Source organism: Solanum verrucosum, unplaced genomic scaffold (genome assembly GCF_900185275.1).
Source record: "Solanum verrucosum unplaced genomic scaffold, falcon-dt-bn FXZP01000230.1, whole genome shotgun sequence".
In the NCBI taxonomy this organism is placed as follows: domain Eukaryota; kingdom Viridiplantae; phylum Streptophyta; class Magnoliopsida; order Solanales; family Solanaceae; genus Solanum; species Solanum verrucosum.
The window spans coordinates 1,296,159-1,311,253 of record NW_026019954.1 but is presented as its reverse complement, the minus strand read 5'-3'; the positions used below and the strand labels follow the sequence as shown (position 1 = coordinate 1,311,253).

Below are 15,095 nucleotides of genomic sequence, written 5' to 3'. Positions count from 1 at the left end.
AGTAAATAAATACAAATAGACTTCCACTCAAACTCCTACGTGACATTATCTTTACACTTCCCCTCAAGTTGAGCAGAGAGTGGAACGACTGTCAACTTGCTCTTCAACTCCAGAAATCGGACCTTGGACAAAGGCTTGGTAAGAGCATTGGCCACTTGATCATGGGAACTCACATATCTGACTGATAAGGTCTTCGCACGAACCTTGTCATAGACAAAATGAAAATCTATTTCCATATGTTTCGTTCGGGAATGAAAAATGGGATTAGTCGTTAAGTAGGTAGCACTGAGATTATCACACCAGAGAATGGGAAGAGAGGTGCTGTAGCAACCAATCTCTCGAAGGAGATGTTCGACCCATGTCATTTCAGAGGTAGCAACAACTAATGCACGATATTCTGCCTCTGTGCTCGACCGTGATACAACTCTTTGCTTGCGAGAAGCCCATGAAATCAAATGAGAACCAAGAAAAATAGTGAATCCAATGGTAGACTTGCAATCATCAACATCACATCCCCAATCCGAATCACTATAACCATGAAGTAAGGTGGATGACCCATGAGAAAAAAAATAAACCATGAGATGTTGTAGCCTTGACATAACGGAGAATATGTTTGACGGCAACCCAATAAGAATCCATAGGATAATGCATAAATTGTGATACTTTATTTACCGCATACGCTATATCAGGACTAGTAAACGTCAAGTATTGTAGAGCTCCAACAGTACTTCTATATAGAGTTTGATCATGGAATGGACATCCACCGGTATTGGAGAGTTTAGATGAAGATGAAGCTGGTGTGGAGACAGGACCACACGACCCCATTTGCACACGATTAAGGAGGTCTGTGACATACTTACCTTGTGATAAATGCAATCCTTCAGGTTTCCAGTTGGCTTGAATTCCCAAGAAATAAGACAATTTTCCCAAGTCTCTAACAACAAAATGAGTTTTTAAATTCGTAATTAGAGCTGCAATATGATCAGAATTAGATCCCACAACTAGAATATCGTCAACATAGACTAAACAAAACAACTTTACATTGGCATTCAGCAAATATAACAGAGAAGAATCAGTTTTGGATCCCACAAAGCCTAGAGAAAGAAGCATATCAGCTAAACATTTGTTCCACATACGCGGAGCTTGTTTGGGACGACAGAGAGATCGTTTAAGTAAACAAACATGATCCGGACGAGTAGGATCAACAAACCCGAGAGGTTGAGACATGTATACAATCTCATCTAATTTCCCATGAAGAAATGCATTGGATACATCTAGTTGAGTGACATGCCATTGATGAGACACTGCCAAGGACAACAACAATCGTATGGTAGCCGGCTTAACCATTGGACTAAACGTATCATCAAAGTCGAGACCCGATCGTTGATGATATCCTTTAGCCACAAGCCTTGCTTTATAGCGATCCAATGAACCATCTGACTTTAATTTCCTCTTAAACACCCATTTACAACCAATTATATTTTGAGACAGGGATGGTGGAACTAGTTCCCAAGTACCATTTTGAATAAGTGCATTATACTCCTCCGACATGGCGTGACGCCAATGAACATCCTTAATAGCCTGTGAATGGCAAGAAGGTTCCACTATTGCCGATGTTGGTGTCGTAGTGGACATGGAGAATGGTTTCTTTGGCTTCAAGAAGCCTGTTTGTGTTCGTGTGACCATTTTTTGCAAAGAAGGGGCTGCTGGACAGACCATACCGACGACAGAAGTGTTTCCAAAATCAGCAGAGTGACTCGTATTAGAAGAATGAGGATTTTCTGCAACTACACTTGGTGAAATCAAGGCTACACCATGAGAAACGTCATCTTGTGAAGGAGGGTCAATAGCATGTGTGTGTCCAGTAATAGGATCAACATATGTCAAATATCTGGGATTTGTCAAGGATTCTATAGATGGAGAGGGAGAAGGCTGATTTGATGTGCACGTTGGTACTGAAGATTGTGGCATCATTGGTGGAACATTGGAAGGAGAAACAAAATTTTGAAATGGCAAGGTAACATTGAGAGGGTCTGATTTAGCATTGGTTATAGATGGAGGCACCACAACATCCTGTGAAACAAAAGGAAAAATATTTTCATCAAAGATGACATGACGAGAAACATAAAATTTTGAGGAAACAGGGTCAAAACATTTGTATCTTTTGTGTAACTTACTCTAGCCCAAAAACACACATGATTTAGATCGATGAGACAATTTATCCTTTGTATAAGGACGCAACCACGGAAAACAAAGGCAACCAAAAACACGCAACAAAGAGTAATCTGGATCAGTGTTGAATAACATATGAAATAGAGTTTTATTGTTTAAGCGTGGGGTTGGTAAACGATTTATAGTATATACAGCGGTATCAAATGCATTTTTCCAGAATTTATGTGGGACATTGGCATGATGTAGCAATGTTCGACCAGTTTCAACAATATGCCTATGTTTTCTTTCGGCACAACCATTTTGTTCAGGGGTGTATGGACAAGAGGAACGCTGCACAATTCCATTATCTCTCAAGTAATTTATCAATACTTGATATTCTCCTACCCAATCTGCTTGAAAATTTTTAATGGGACGACCAAGATATTTTTCCTCAATTGTACGAAATTGCATAAGTATTGAAAGGACTTAAGATTTAAGACGAAGGAATAAATCCATGTATATTTGCTAAAGTGATCAAAGAAAATCACATAATATTGATACCCTTCGTTTGAAACAACTGGAGCAGGACCCCAAACATCTGAACAAACTAGGTCTAAAGGCCCGGAGGCTTGAAAACTAGAATCACGAAAAGGAACTTTATGACTTTTACTGACAACACATGTAGAACATAAACTAGAAGATTTAAAGGAAGGGACAATGACGCTAGACGACAATGCTTGATGAACGGTAAGAAGTGATGTATGAGCCAAATGAGCATGCCAACCCCTAGAGATGCAGCATAAGATGCAGGTGTAGATGACTTCAACACATGAAGAGAATACAATCCATCTTCACTCGGGCCTGTGTGCAGTATGTCCCTCGTCGCCAAGTCCTTAATCAAAAAATGGTAAGGAAAAAATTCAATTGAAACTTGGTTAAACTTAGCAAAAGAACTAATAGACAATAAATTTTGAGCAGCAGTTGGAACATGTAGGATATCATCAAGATCGAAACTTTTTCCAGATATAACAACTGAACTCTTACTAATGTGTGAAATAGGAATTTTAGAACCATTACCTATAGTAACTTCCTCAGGACCTTGGTATTCAGAATGAATACCCAAGTTTTCAAGATCAACTGTAAGATGATGTGTGGTGCCGCTATCCATTAACCAATTTTAAGGAGAAGAAGTTCGTGCTAAATTGGAAATTGGTTGTCCAGAAACTTTATTGCTAGTGTTACCCCTAGGAGATGGACACACACATGCAATATGACCTTTACATTCACAGTTATGACAAATAATTGCAGACATATCTGAAGCTTGAGATGATGTAGAATTGGTATGTGCATAGTTATGAGACCCACGATTTTGAGACGGTTGGAAGATGTGATTGGAGGAACCCCCACGACCTCGGCCTCTACCACGTCTACGGGTGGTAGAAAAGGAACTCTGAGTATATTGTGCCGTAGGCGCAATGACTGTAAGAGCTTCATCCCTTTTCAATTGTAGTTCTTCGTTCAACAACAATCTATATAATGCATCAAAAGTAATTTTCTCGTGACATGATTCAAGCTAAGTGACCTGGAAAAAGGACAATAGGAAGGTCCAAGTCCAGCAAGAACGAATTCTACCAGATCATCATTCGAAATCGAATGCTGCAGTGCAACCAACTTATCTGTTATTCCCTTTGCCTTTTGTACATATAACTCAATATTGACATTGTCACAACGCAAAGTGTGCAACTGCGATTTGAGTTCACGAATGTATAGCATTAATCCAGATGCATATGCAGCAACAAGTTTGTCCCAAACTGCACGAGCAGTCGTCGCTCCGAGCAACTGAGGTAAAATACTTTCTAAAACAGAAACAACAATCCAACTTAGAACAAGCTGGTCTTCACGTAACCAAACCGTGTATGCTGGATTGGATTTGGTATTGGTAACGTCCAAAAATTGTGTTGGCATTTGAGTAGTACCATCAATATGATGATTCAAGCCACATGCGAATATCATAGGCATAAACTATGTCTTCCACAGTAAATAGTTCGAAGATGTGAGTTTCATAGGCAATTGATGTGCGAGGTTTGGAGAAGACGAGGGCATCATGGAAGAGCTGTTGGTTTCACCCATGAAATCTATTTTCCTCGATGAAAAAAAAATATAAAAAAAAATAGTGGGTTGGTTTAACCTTTAATGGCTCTTGATACTATGTTAAAGATGATTTTCAATTGTATTCAATTCTTCGCCTGAATACATCAATATATATACATGAGTTTCTTGAAGAATAGGACTTCAAAGTTGTCACGGCTAAGGACTCCTAATCTGAATACAATTACACGACTTCTTCTAAATTGATTCCTAATAATCAGTAAATAAATACAAATAGACTTCCACTCAAACTCCTACGTGACATTATCTTTACAGTATCAATATATACTTAACTAAAAATAAGATACAATGAATTAAAGAAAATTTTCATCGTGATCGCGATTATTATTGTGAAACTTTAATTCATTGTATCTTATTTAAATAATCTATATAGCTAGGGAATTGCTTTTAACATACTTTTATTATTAATGATGATAATAATATGATACCTGCTTAAATATCGAAATAAGAATTTAGCCGATCCTAATTTATTTGAAACGATCAAGACATAGTTGTTGTAATAGTTTCCCACATGATCACTACATCAAAATCATTTCTCTTTTGCTTTGCAAATACACGAACAAGAAACATCTCGTTTTGATGAAAAATAACCTTTTTTTTTCATTTACTTGGTGAAGTTACAAATTATCGTAGCACACCAATGAATTCCAATAGTATCATACATATGTATACTTCATATATATTTTTCTTAATTTTGTGTAATTAATCTACCTAGCTAAACTAGAATTAAAAAAACAACAGATCTCATAAAAAAAAAATTAAATATAAAAATATCATGCTGCAGTAATTCTAAATCTTGTTATTACCCTTTCTCTCATTGTTCTTGAATGTGTCAATCCTTCATCCTTTCTATTTCTCTTAGGATTTAATAATTTTGACAAAAACCCTTCTTTTTTCTTCTTCTTCCCAATACTATTATCTTCCAATATAATTCCACCTTCTTTTCTTCTCATAATCAAAGCCAATGATCTACTCTTCATGAGCACATTAGTGTTTGGAGATGAACATGAGGACACGTCTGAAGATGAAGACAAAGAAGATAAGGAAGAAGAAGAAGAACATGAAGAAGTAAGAGTTGTCGTGTTACTTCTTGATGTTTTTGAAAGCAGAGAGAGTTTTTCATTAAGACAGACAGAACAAACCCCGGGATTTTGCTTGTGCTTAGGATGCTTCTTGCATAATATAATAGAATTCGATTTTGATTTGCTTTTGTTGATTTGCATTTGATTATCTCTAAAGTTCTTGAAAAATCTCCTTCTATTATTTTCCATTTTTTTTAGTTAGATGTTCTTCGAAATGAAGGGGCTGTGTGGGTATTTATAATAATGTTAAATAGGATGAGAAAGGTTGGCAAATGAGGCTTCTATGATATTTCATGTGAGGTTCCTAATGAGGTTCATTAAAATGACTTTTTTGACCTGTTATATGACATTTTTTTTTTTTTTTGAAAAGTCTGGTTCATGGCCCAATATGCACGGCTGGAAAATTTGTAACTAGTTGAAAATTAGGAAAATGTGTAAGAGAAGTGTTTGATTCCGTTCAACTCATTTCATTAACTATTAATACACACCCTTATAGACACATACATTAATGTTATAACTGATTAAATTACGATAACATTGCACAGACAAAGTCAAAATTTTTATCTTATAAATTTTGAATTTTATAACGATGATTTCAAGTGTTATGAGTATTTAATATACTATTTTTTAATATATATACGCTATTTGAACAAAAGCTAATATTGGATGCTTCTAACTCCACCCCCTACACAATCTAAAAAATTCTAACTTAAATTCACAAAATAATATTTTATTAAATTAGTTAAAAGATTATTACTAATAATTATTCGAATATTAGTAACTTAAAAAACAAAATATATTATTATTATTATTATTATTATAATACATTAAAATGCATTGATCGAAATAGTAAGAAATTATACTACCATCAATGCCGGATGAATATAAATCACCTAAAATTGAATTATCGAGTCAAATCGAGAATTTAAATACTCGATTCAACACCCAATTCTTACAACGAGTATACAACTTTGTAAGTAAATCCATAACTGACGGGGGATTTGATGAGTCGGTGACTAAAAGACATAAATCCATGAAGCTTTCTTACGTGGGACAAGCGTGGAAATTGACTCTCTTAATTCTACTTTGATTTTAGTAATAGTTAATACTATAGTCTATAGTACTAGTAATAAATTATATTTAGACGATTATCCTTCTTGTACGACCATAATAACAGACTACCAAAATTCCTCAACTTGTTATGCTAGTATATCTTTTAATCATATTTTTATTTTGATTTCATAATTACTAGTATGATATATGATTTTTTTTAAATTTTGCACGTTTAATCATGTCTTCTGTTATTGTTGTTGTTGTCATTTTTTGTTTTAAAAATATTTTAGAATTCAAATTGTTAATCATCATTTACTGGGCCAGATATGATTCGAGATTTTAAATCCGTTGGTTATATATTTTTATTTCATTCTTATTAGCAAATTATCTCATATTTGACCTAGTTCATAGCTTTCCGAATGAAATGGATGACCTCCACGTGTCCATATTTTTGGATAAAACATGTCCAAATTTGCAAGTGCCTTTGTCTATATTTCAAGAAAATATATACATTGAGGATTTCAGATTAAAACTCATACTATTTCATTCTCTAGTGTTATTTTCAATAAAATAATACATTGGTTTAAATGGAATATTTGTAAAAGAAGAGCACAAGACAGTTAGTGCACCTACCATATCACGCCTTGTATCTTTTTTTTGCAGAAAAGGTTGTGCCTTTAAGTATCTTATTTGATGTAATCTAATCAGCAAAGATACTTTTGTTTAAACTTAAGCTTTGAAGCTGCAAAAATTATTCCCATCCTAACAACCTCGCCGTTTTCTGGTCCAAGGGGGTATTAGTTAATCTACAAAGGCATCAAACAAGAGTGATCATGTCACCCATGACATGTTTAGATGAAAAAGATGAGTACCTAAAAAGGGAAAAGGAAAAAGACAACTTTTTTATCCCAACAAAAGTAGACGTTGTAACGGATCAAACAAGTCGTTATCTTCATGTTAAGCTAGAAAATGAACACAGAAAACCTAAATATCCTTGAAGTGTTCATCATTTTTCTCCTTTCTTTCTTATTTTGCAGTTTTGTTTGCCTCCGTACTTGCACTTGTAGTTCCTATCGGGCATTGGGATACATATGGCTTCAGCTGAAAAAGAAAGAGAAAAGAGAGGGATTATTCAATCGCGAGGTTTTATCAACTTCACAGAAATCAAGTAAATGAAAAAGTCACGATCTAGTGAACACTTGAAACTTTTTCCAACACTCTAGATAGAGTGAGTAGTTTCTTTTACCTAAATTATAGACTATGTTTTTTTCTTTATGGGATTCTGTATATTCAACTATAATTTCCAGAGAAGCTGAGACGAGGAGCACTATCTTGGAAAATAGTGGAAAGTGAACTCCCTCCAATATTGAATGCTAAGAGGAGAGAAAGCAGCTGCACCACAGAACACAACAAAGTGCAATCTGATCACTGAAAATTAAGCTCATTTTGGGGTATGCTGAAAAGTCCATGCCCTAATCCATTGGCTAGAAATTGCTAGTTCTAACCTACCTCAAGCACTATCTGTTTCAAAATTTTAAAAGACTTGGAGGAAAAGATCAACGTGATGGAATTACCCAAAGAATGTATAAATATTTGATACTTTTTGGACAAAAAGAAAGTGCATGGATGTAAATACAAATCAGAAGAAGGTGGTGATCTAAGCAAGTGCTGGGCTGGTGGGCCCAACGGAAATCACAAGTATTTCCTGGAAGAGACTGAAAGTTATATACAACTTTCTTTAGATAAATCAAAAAGAGTTCATTAATAATACACCAAGATAGTGTTATCTTAACAGAGTGTCTTGTAAAACTGGCAACCTCTAGCTGACCAATGTATTTAGCATTTATATCATTATCTACTCTTTTAAGGCTCTTGGCTCATCTAAGATACGACAAAAGAATAAAGGTAGAATGAATGAAATAGAACAGCTGTTACTTTATAACCTGATTCCCTATTGACTATAATCTAGCTCCAAATTTATATACTTCCCTTAATCATCGCTTGGATAGAAATAAAGTTGGAAGTGAGTGATTTCGGTCACTATGTGAACAATAGAAATTATAATTAGTAAAACATCTATATCATATCTACTCTGTAAGGCTTTTAGCTCATCCAAGATGCATCATGGAAAAAGAATAAAGGTAGGAACGAGTGAAATAACACATCTATTGCTTTGATAACCAGATTCCAAATTGACTACAATCAAGTTTTAACTTCATATACTTTTCTTAATCATCTCTTGGATAGAAATAAAGCTCAAAATGAGTGATTCCAGTACTGTGTGAACAACAGAAATGATAATTAGTTCTTATACATGACTGATCTTTTATATACTGGTTTGTATAATATCACTAAGGCCTTCTGTGCAGAAACAAGATAATTGCTTCTCCAAAATTTTAAAAATAAAAAAAGGAAGGAAAACTAGACGAGCAATGAACGAAATTGCAACATACAGGTCCAGCATAACATAAAGGATTGTTTACACACAGAGATATTCTACACAAGATGTTTTGAGGATAGGAGGAGTTTAGTACAGGATATTAAGCTAAAATGCATTTTGCTTTTCTGTTTTTGGTGCGCTAAACTGTATTCTAGTGACACTGAATCAATCCTAGATGTCCTAGGCACCATTTAGGATTGGTTTCATATCTGGTATATTCTGTACCTATTCCATTTGTAAATTGTTTTTTCAGTACACCTATGTACTGGTTTTAATACAAAGTTACCTTACTCTAAAAAAAGATATTCTACACAATTCCATCTCATCACCATAAACAGAACAAGCTGCAAGAATTAGGATATCACCCATCCAAAAGTTCGAGACTAAGAGACATAAGAACTCCTAGGTGTCCTAAGAAGAAACACAGTTTGTGGCACTGTCAGTAGAATGTAGCAGTACTTACAGAAGTTGTTATCCTTCAGAATATATATTTATGCTACATAACAACCTTTTACCTTTCTCTCTCCCACAAATTGAAAAGAACAAAAGAAGGTGAGTAAAGTTTCTACATGACATCTTTTAGATTATGAAAGACACGATAAAACTAGGTTTGAGCCTGATAGAAACATATGTTTAATATAGCAAGTATTTGGGAAAATTACTGATAGCACTTTTTTTTCATTGGCAAAGGCAGATCTTGATCCCCGCAAAGTAGGGGTAAGGTCTGCGAGAGCACACACACCCTTCCCATTTGAGACCCCATTTGTGGGATCACACTAGGTATGCTATTGTTGATGTAAAGGAAGATCATAATCCAGGAGGTACAGTCAGTGTATTCGGAGTGTTAGCTGGGTTGGGAGAAAATACACTGGGTAAATGCTTACCCGCACCGAGTGTTTACACCAAACCAATAAATGCAAGACGCATGTCTTTCACATACATATTTAACACTTAACCATGTTTAATGTATTTTCCCTTAATTGTTAACTGATAAGATTAACTTTATTGGTTTGATGTAAACACCCGACACGGATAAATTTTTACCAATACACCGCACCCATTGCTCCCAAAATGATTGGCGCTCTGCCCCTACTTGTGGGCTGCACTTTTAAGACCTATTACAACTCATAGGAGTAGTTTGGTAGATAACAAGTTATCTCGGAATAATAATATGGAGATTAAATAATACAGGATTATTCAGTGGGTATACTTCTATTGTTGGATGTTTAGTTCATTGGAATAAAAATGGGATATTGGGGAGGTGCAGTCTGTGTATTCGGAGTGTTCGTTGGGTTGGGAGAAAACCCAGTGGTATATACTTACCTGCACCAAGTGTTTACACCAAATCAATAAATGCAAGACACATGTCTTTCACATACATATTTAACACTTAACCATGGTTAAGTGAATGTATTTTCCCTTAATTGTTAACTGATAAGGTTAACTTTATTGATTTGATGTAAACATTCGACGCGGATAAATTTTTACCAATACACTGCACACATTGCTCCCTGCAAGCATAGGTTCTCCAGATACTTGTATAGACTTAGCACCAGCTTGTTGTTGGAAAATTTCTCCTTTCAATATACTAGCTACTTACATTGTCCAAAAAAAGTACTATTATCATTATCATAAACAGCCTTTTCAAACTATAGACTATTTTAAGCTAGGTGGTCTGATAGCCAATTACTAATTTAAGACAGCATTGGAACAAAATATAATTAATAGAATTCAGGCATAGTTACGAAAGAATTGGGAGGAATCCGACTTGTTGGACCCCAAAACTTTGAATAGGACTTGAAGTCCATTAAAGGGAGATAGGACTTATGTACAAACCTATTCCAGTTGGTTCTGCAAGGATGAAACTTGATGCTGTACATTTGGGCAAGCATTGAATTGAAAGAAATAAGGGGAAAGAAAAGCACATTGGACCCATTTCTCTTCAGTTTCCTAGATCTTTTATTTGTCAAGAACTACTTAAACTATAGATGATCAAATCCAAAAGCAAGACATCCTAAGAACATATGAACACAGAGGCAACTGCTTTCAAATACTAAAATCAGAGATTCCCTCCTTAAACAAGGGTGGGAATGGGATGAGGAGGAAAGCGGTTTGTTTGCTCTCTTTCTGTCTGCTTGATTTCCCTTGCAGAAGAAAGAATCTTGGAATGGCAAAAAGGATAAAGAGATCAAAAGAATACAATCAACTTGCTAAGTTCTAGCAGAACTGTCTAACGTAAAATGGGCTAAGACCAGAGGTGGAAACACGGGTAAAAAAAGAAATGAAAGCACATGGCCCTCTTTTAATTTTAGCAAATTATTTACAGAAAACTCCAAACATGTTTGGATTGGCTTAAAAGTTGGTCAAACCTACTTTTAAGTCATTTTTAGTTTTTGAGAGTGTTTGACAAGGTTAAAAATAACTTAAAATAAGTTTAAAATGACTTAAAAAAGTTAAAAACCAAAAGTACGACTTTCCCTACTTTTTATTTTTTGACTTAAAAAGTCATTTAAGTTTGACTTTTTATTTTTTGACTTAAAAACTACTTTTTTTTAAAGCCAATCCAAACGGGCTCTCACTCTTGATCAGTGTTATCAAAAGTGAAAAGCACAAAAAAGCTACAAGGTCCTTTGGGGATTTAAACAAAAATGAGTGTGGCCTCTGATGAAAAAATGCACAAATGGAGAAAAACTTCAAATCTGTATGCCTCGTCCAAGGTTAATAATCATAAGCATGAAATAACAAGTATATGGACTAAAAATTTGGAAGAAAATATGATGAAGTGAAATATCAGTTGTTTAGTGTCCCATCTTCAAGATTACACTCATTATCAAGGTAAAGTATGTCTTCGAGCCTTGATGACGACAACAAAGTGCCCATAAAGTGAGGTGAACCGCTCAACATGTAGTGAGACTCACTTTATGGCTTAAGTGCGCCTTTGACAACACTGCTCTTTATGAATGTAAATGGGAACAGTGAATTATTATAATTTTAAATTTGATTGCCCTTCATCAAGCTGAAAGGCTAGAAGGTGAGCAATCGAAAAGTACATTGATCAGAGAAAATATGATTAGTCAAGAGTTCAGTCAATGTTAAGTACCTTGAAGTCGGTCAAATCTGGAACTACGTAGTTAGGCAGCTTCTCTTGCACAATAACATAACCACCTGGAACAAGAAAGAACGATCTAATATTATTAATAAACTTAGATGTCTGTGTGTTTCTATGTGACTTAATTGTTGATTTTCAGCGTCAAAAAATGCTGGAATATTTAGCTTTCAAAGAGAAGGAATTCGGTAATTCTACTTCTTTATCATGGGTAAATTATGAACTTAGACAAACATGGTCTGGGCCAAGCGAACAAGAAATATAAATCCCCTAAGCTGTAGCCTAATAACTTGTCAGATGTTAATACTACAACCACATAATCTTTTTACATAAAGCTATAGAAAACCTGTTTCAAACAGGGAGAAAAGACAAAAGAATAGCACTCCTAGTTCACAATACTTGAATAGAGATGTCAAACCTTTGCGAGTGTGAAAACCAGTAGGCTTGCAATTTTTTCCCTTGTAGAAGCCCCGAGGAACCTTTTTTGTAGTAAGAATATCAAGAGATGAAGTACGCTTTCTTCTGAAAGATCTCCCTAAACCTAATAACAGTCCCAGCGGCATTGTATGGTCTTCCAATTAAAAGAATTGTGCCTAGAGACAACAAAATACAAAGAAAAAAGGATATTATATATTTGCATAAGATCAAGATTTAATCTTTGAAGTTATAAGCAACTTTTGCTTTTTAACCCTTAATCACTGGTTTTCTAAATTTATTTATTATTGTGGAAAAAGGACATTCTATCTTTAAATATGATCAAGATTTAATTTCGAAGTCGTGATCAACATTGACTTTTTAACCCATTAGTACCGTCACAGCAATCTATTCCTCCAATGATCACCCCAATATCCTAAGGCAAAGATAATTAGCATGTCACGAGGATATATGGAAACAAGGCAAATCCAGAGGCAATGCCAGGAATTCTAACAAAGGGATTAAAAAAAATTTGTATACCTAGAAGCTTCTCTTTTGTTAAGGGTATAAATTTGTTTTTGCCCTACTTATACCATGTATTTTCGGATGAAGGGGATATAATTGACCCCCCTTACTTATCTTTAGCTCCTTCAGTGGGAAAATCCCTGGTGCTAAACACACCGCTTAGAAAAAAATGTGAAACCAAACCAAATTGAAATAAATTCGGTTCAGTTCGGTTATTACAATTTCGGTTTGGTTTACCAAATTTAATAAATAATGGTACATTTTCCAATATGTGGAAAATCGAGTCTGCCAACCAAACCTAGGTAACTGCTTCACGATTACGCCCATTCACAGTAGTAGACAACTTAGAATCAGAAAGATTCATCCTTTCACTCTATGCACATATTCATTACAAATACACAGCCCTTTCTTTCCTTTTCTTAAGTGCAGTTGGAGGATCATTTTTCTGCTATACTAGACATTGGCAGAACAATACTACACCCCTTCATGTACCGGTAACTCATAGTGGACACCGAAAAAAACGTCGTGCTCACTCAAGAATAAATTAGGTAGACCAATACAAATACAAGTTTGAAGGAGAGCAGTGGTCAGTGGTCACTGGTCATTAGGGGAATAAAAACATGCATGTGATAAAAAGAGTTACAAACTAAAGTCCAGCTGCCAGCAGGAAGCATTGCAATTTGCAGCAACCAGCAGGCACTGGCAGCATTGCAAATTGAATTTGCATTAACCAGTGTCCATGAGACAGCAGCAGAAAGAAACAAATTTGAGATTCCATGAAGTTTCAAATATGATCTGGTTTTAAATGTCTTGTGGTCTGTATTTTAAGGTATGAGGTTGACTAATTCAATATAAGTATTCAACATGAGAGTTGGGACGCGATGAGCACTGACCTTCGAGGCGCGACTCGCGAGCGAGCACTAAGCAGTGGCCAATGAGAAGCGGCTTGCAGTTGCGGGCTGCGAGCACTCAGCCAAGACGACTGAGCAGTGGGCAACGGCTGGCCTGAACTTAAGAGACGACGGACGACGAGCTGAGAGATGAGAGTTGAGAGACAACTGATGAGAGTTAGGGATTTCAATTCTGATTGGAATTTGGGCCACGTTTCTGGGCTATGGGTAATGGGCCGGCTGGAGCATGGTCTAAAGACTGAAGTAATTATATCTAATTTAATTAAGATTTAATCGAGTTTCCTTAGCTAAAAATCGAAAATCGAACCGAATAACAAAAATATTGAAATTTGAAACCAAAACCAACCGAAAAAACTGAAACCGAAATTTCATAAAATTCGGTTCAGTCGATTTTTTCGATTTTAACGTTTTATTCTAATAGAACTAATTTTAACTATTTAGTATCCTTCAAACAATACTATGAACATCGCTATATTTTGCGCATTACACAGACCGCATATCTTGAGTTTTCTAAGTTAGACTCCTTACTTCAAAAGAAAAATACATAAACCTAAACAAACCGTATAGAATTTGACGAAAAAAGAAAAAATCCAGACATTTCTTGCTTACAAAACACTATATATATCAGTAATCAACCATTATTTCAAGCACAACAGCATATAAAAATGGAAACCAAGTAAAATAATTACCAGTATCTGCTGAGGATGCTTGCCCAGTGGAAGAACCGAGAGGAAGACAGCTCCAAAGGGATTGAAGTAGGCGCTATCGGGCTTTAAAACTGTGGGCTATTGAGAGAAAAAAGCCCAAAAATGGGAATGTCACATGTTTTGTTTTGAGTGTAAGCGAATTATACAAACGTAACTGCAAATTATATAGATGAGCTGCAAATTATACAAACGAGTAAGCTATAACTATAACCCAAAAATATGCAAATTGTAGCTAAAAATCATAATTAAGTTTATTATAGTGGTTATTTATGAAATTTCCCATAAAAGGACCTAGTAGAGAGGCCCAACAGAAATAATGCCAGCCCAGTAACACTTTTACTTGGGCCGTTGAGGCCCTGTACATTATCATGTGTGATGTCTTAGAAAATATTTTGTGTCTTAAAATTTAGAATTTTTTGTGCAAAAACTCTTCAACTTTTTTTGGAAAACTACCTAATTATAATTGAAGTATTTAAATGTGTTTGAATCATGCTGCTAAGGGCTTGTTTGGTAGGTATAGTTAGAGTTATGCAGGTA

The 15,095-nt window shown here is 35.2% G+C and overlaps 1 protein-coding gene across 1 annotated transcript; it reads right to left on the bottom strand.

The window, feature by feature from the left end:
• Nucleotides 1-7,261: 7,261 nt before the first annotated feature.
• Nucleotides 7,262-14,581, bottom strand: LOC125814303 (uncharacterized). Its single transcript, XM_049493773.1, has 4 exons — nt 14,541-14,581; nt 12,420-12,594; nt 11,996-12,060; nt 7,262-7,556 (listed from the first exon to the last, which is right to left on the bottom strand). The coding sequence occupies exons 2-4, from the start codon at nt 12,562-12,564 to the stop codon at nt 7,482-7,484; spliced, it is 285 nt and encodes a 94-aa protein (XP_049349730.1). The 5' UTR covers nt 12,565-12,594; nt 14,541-14,581; the 3' UTR covers nt 7,262-7,481.
• Nucleotides 14,582-15,095: the final 514 nt, after the last annotated feature.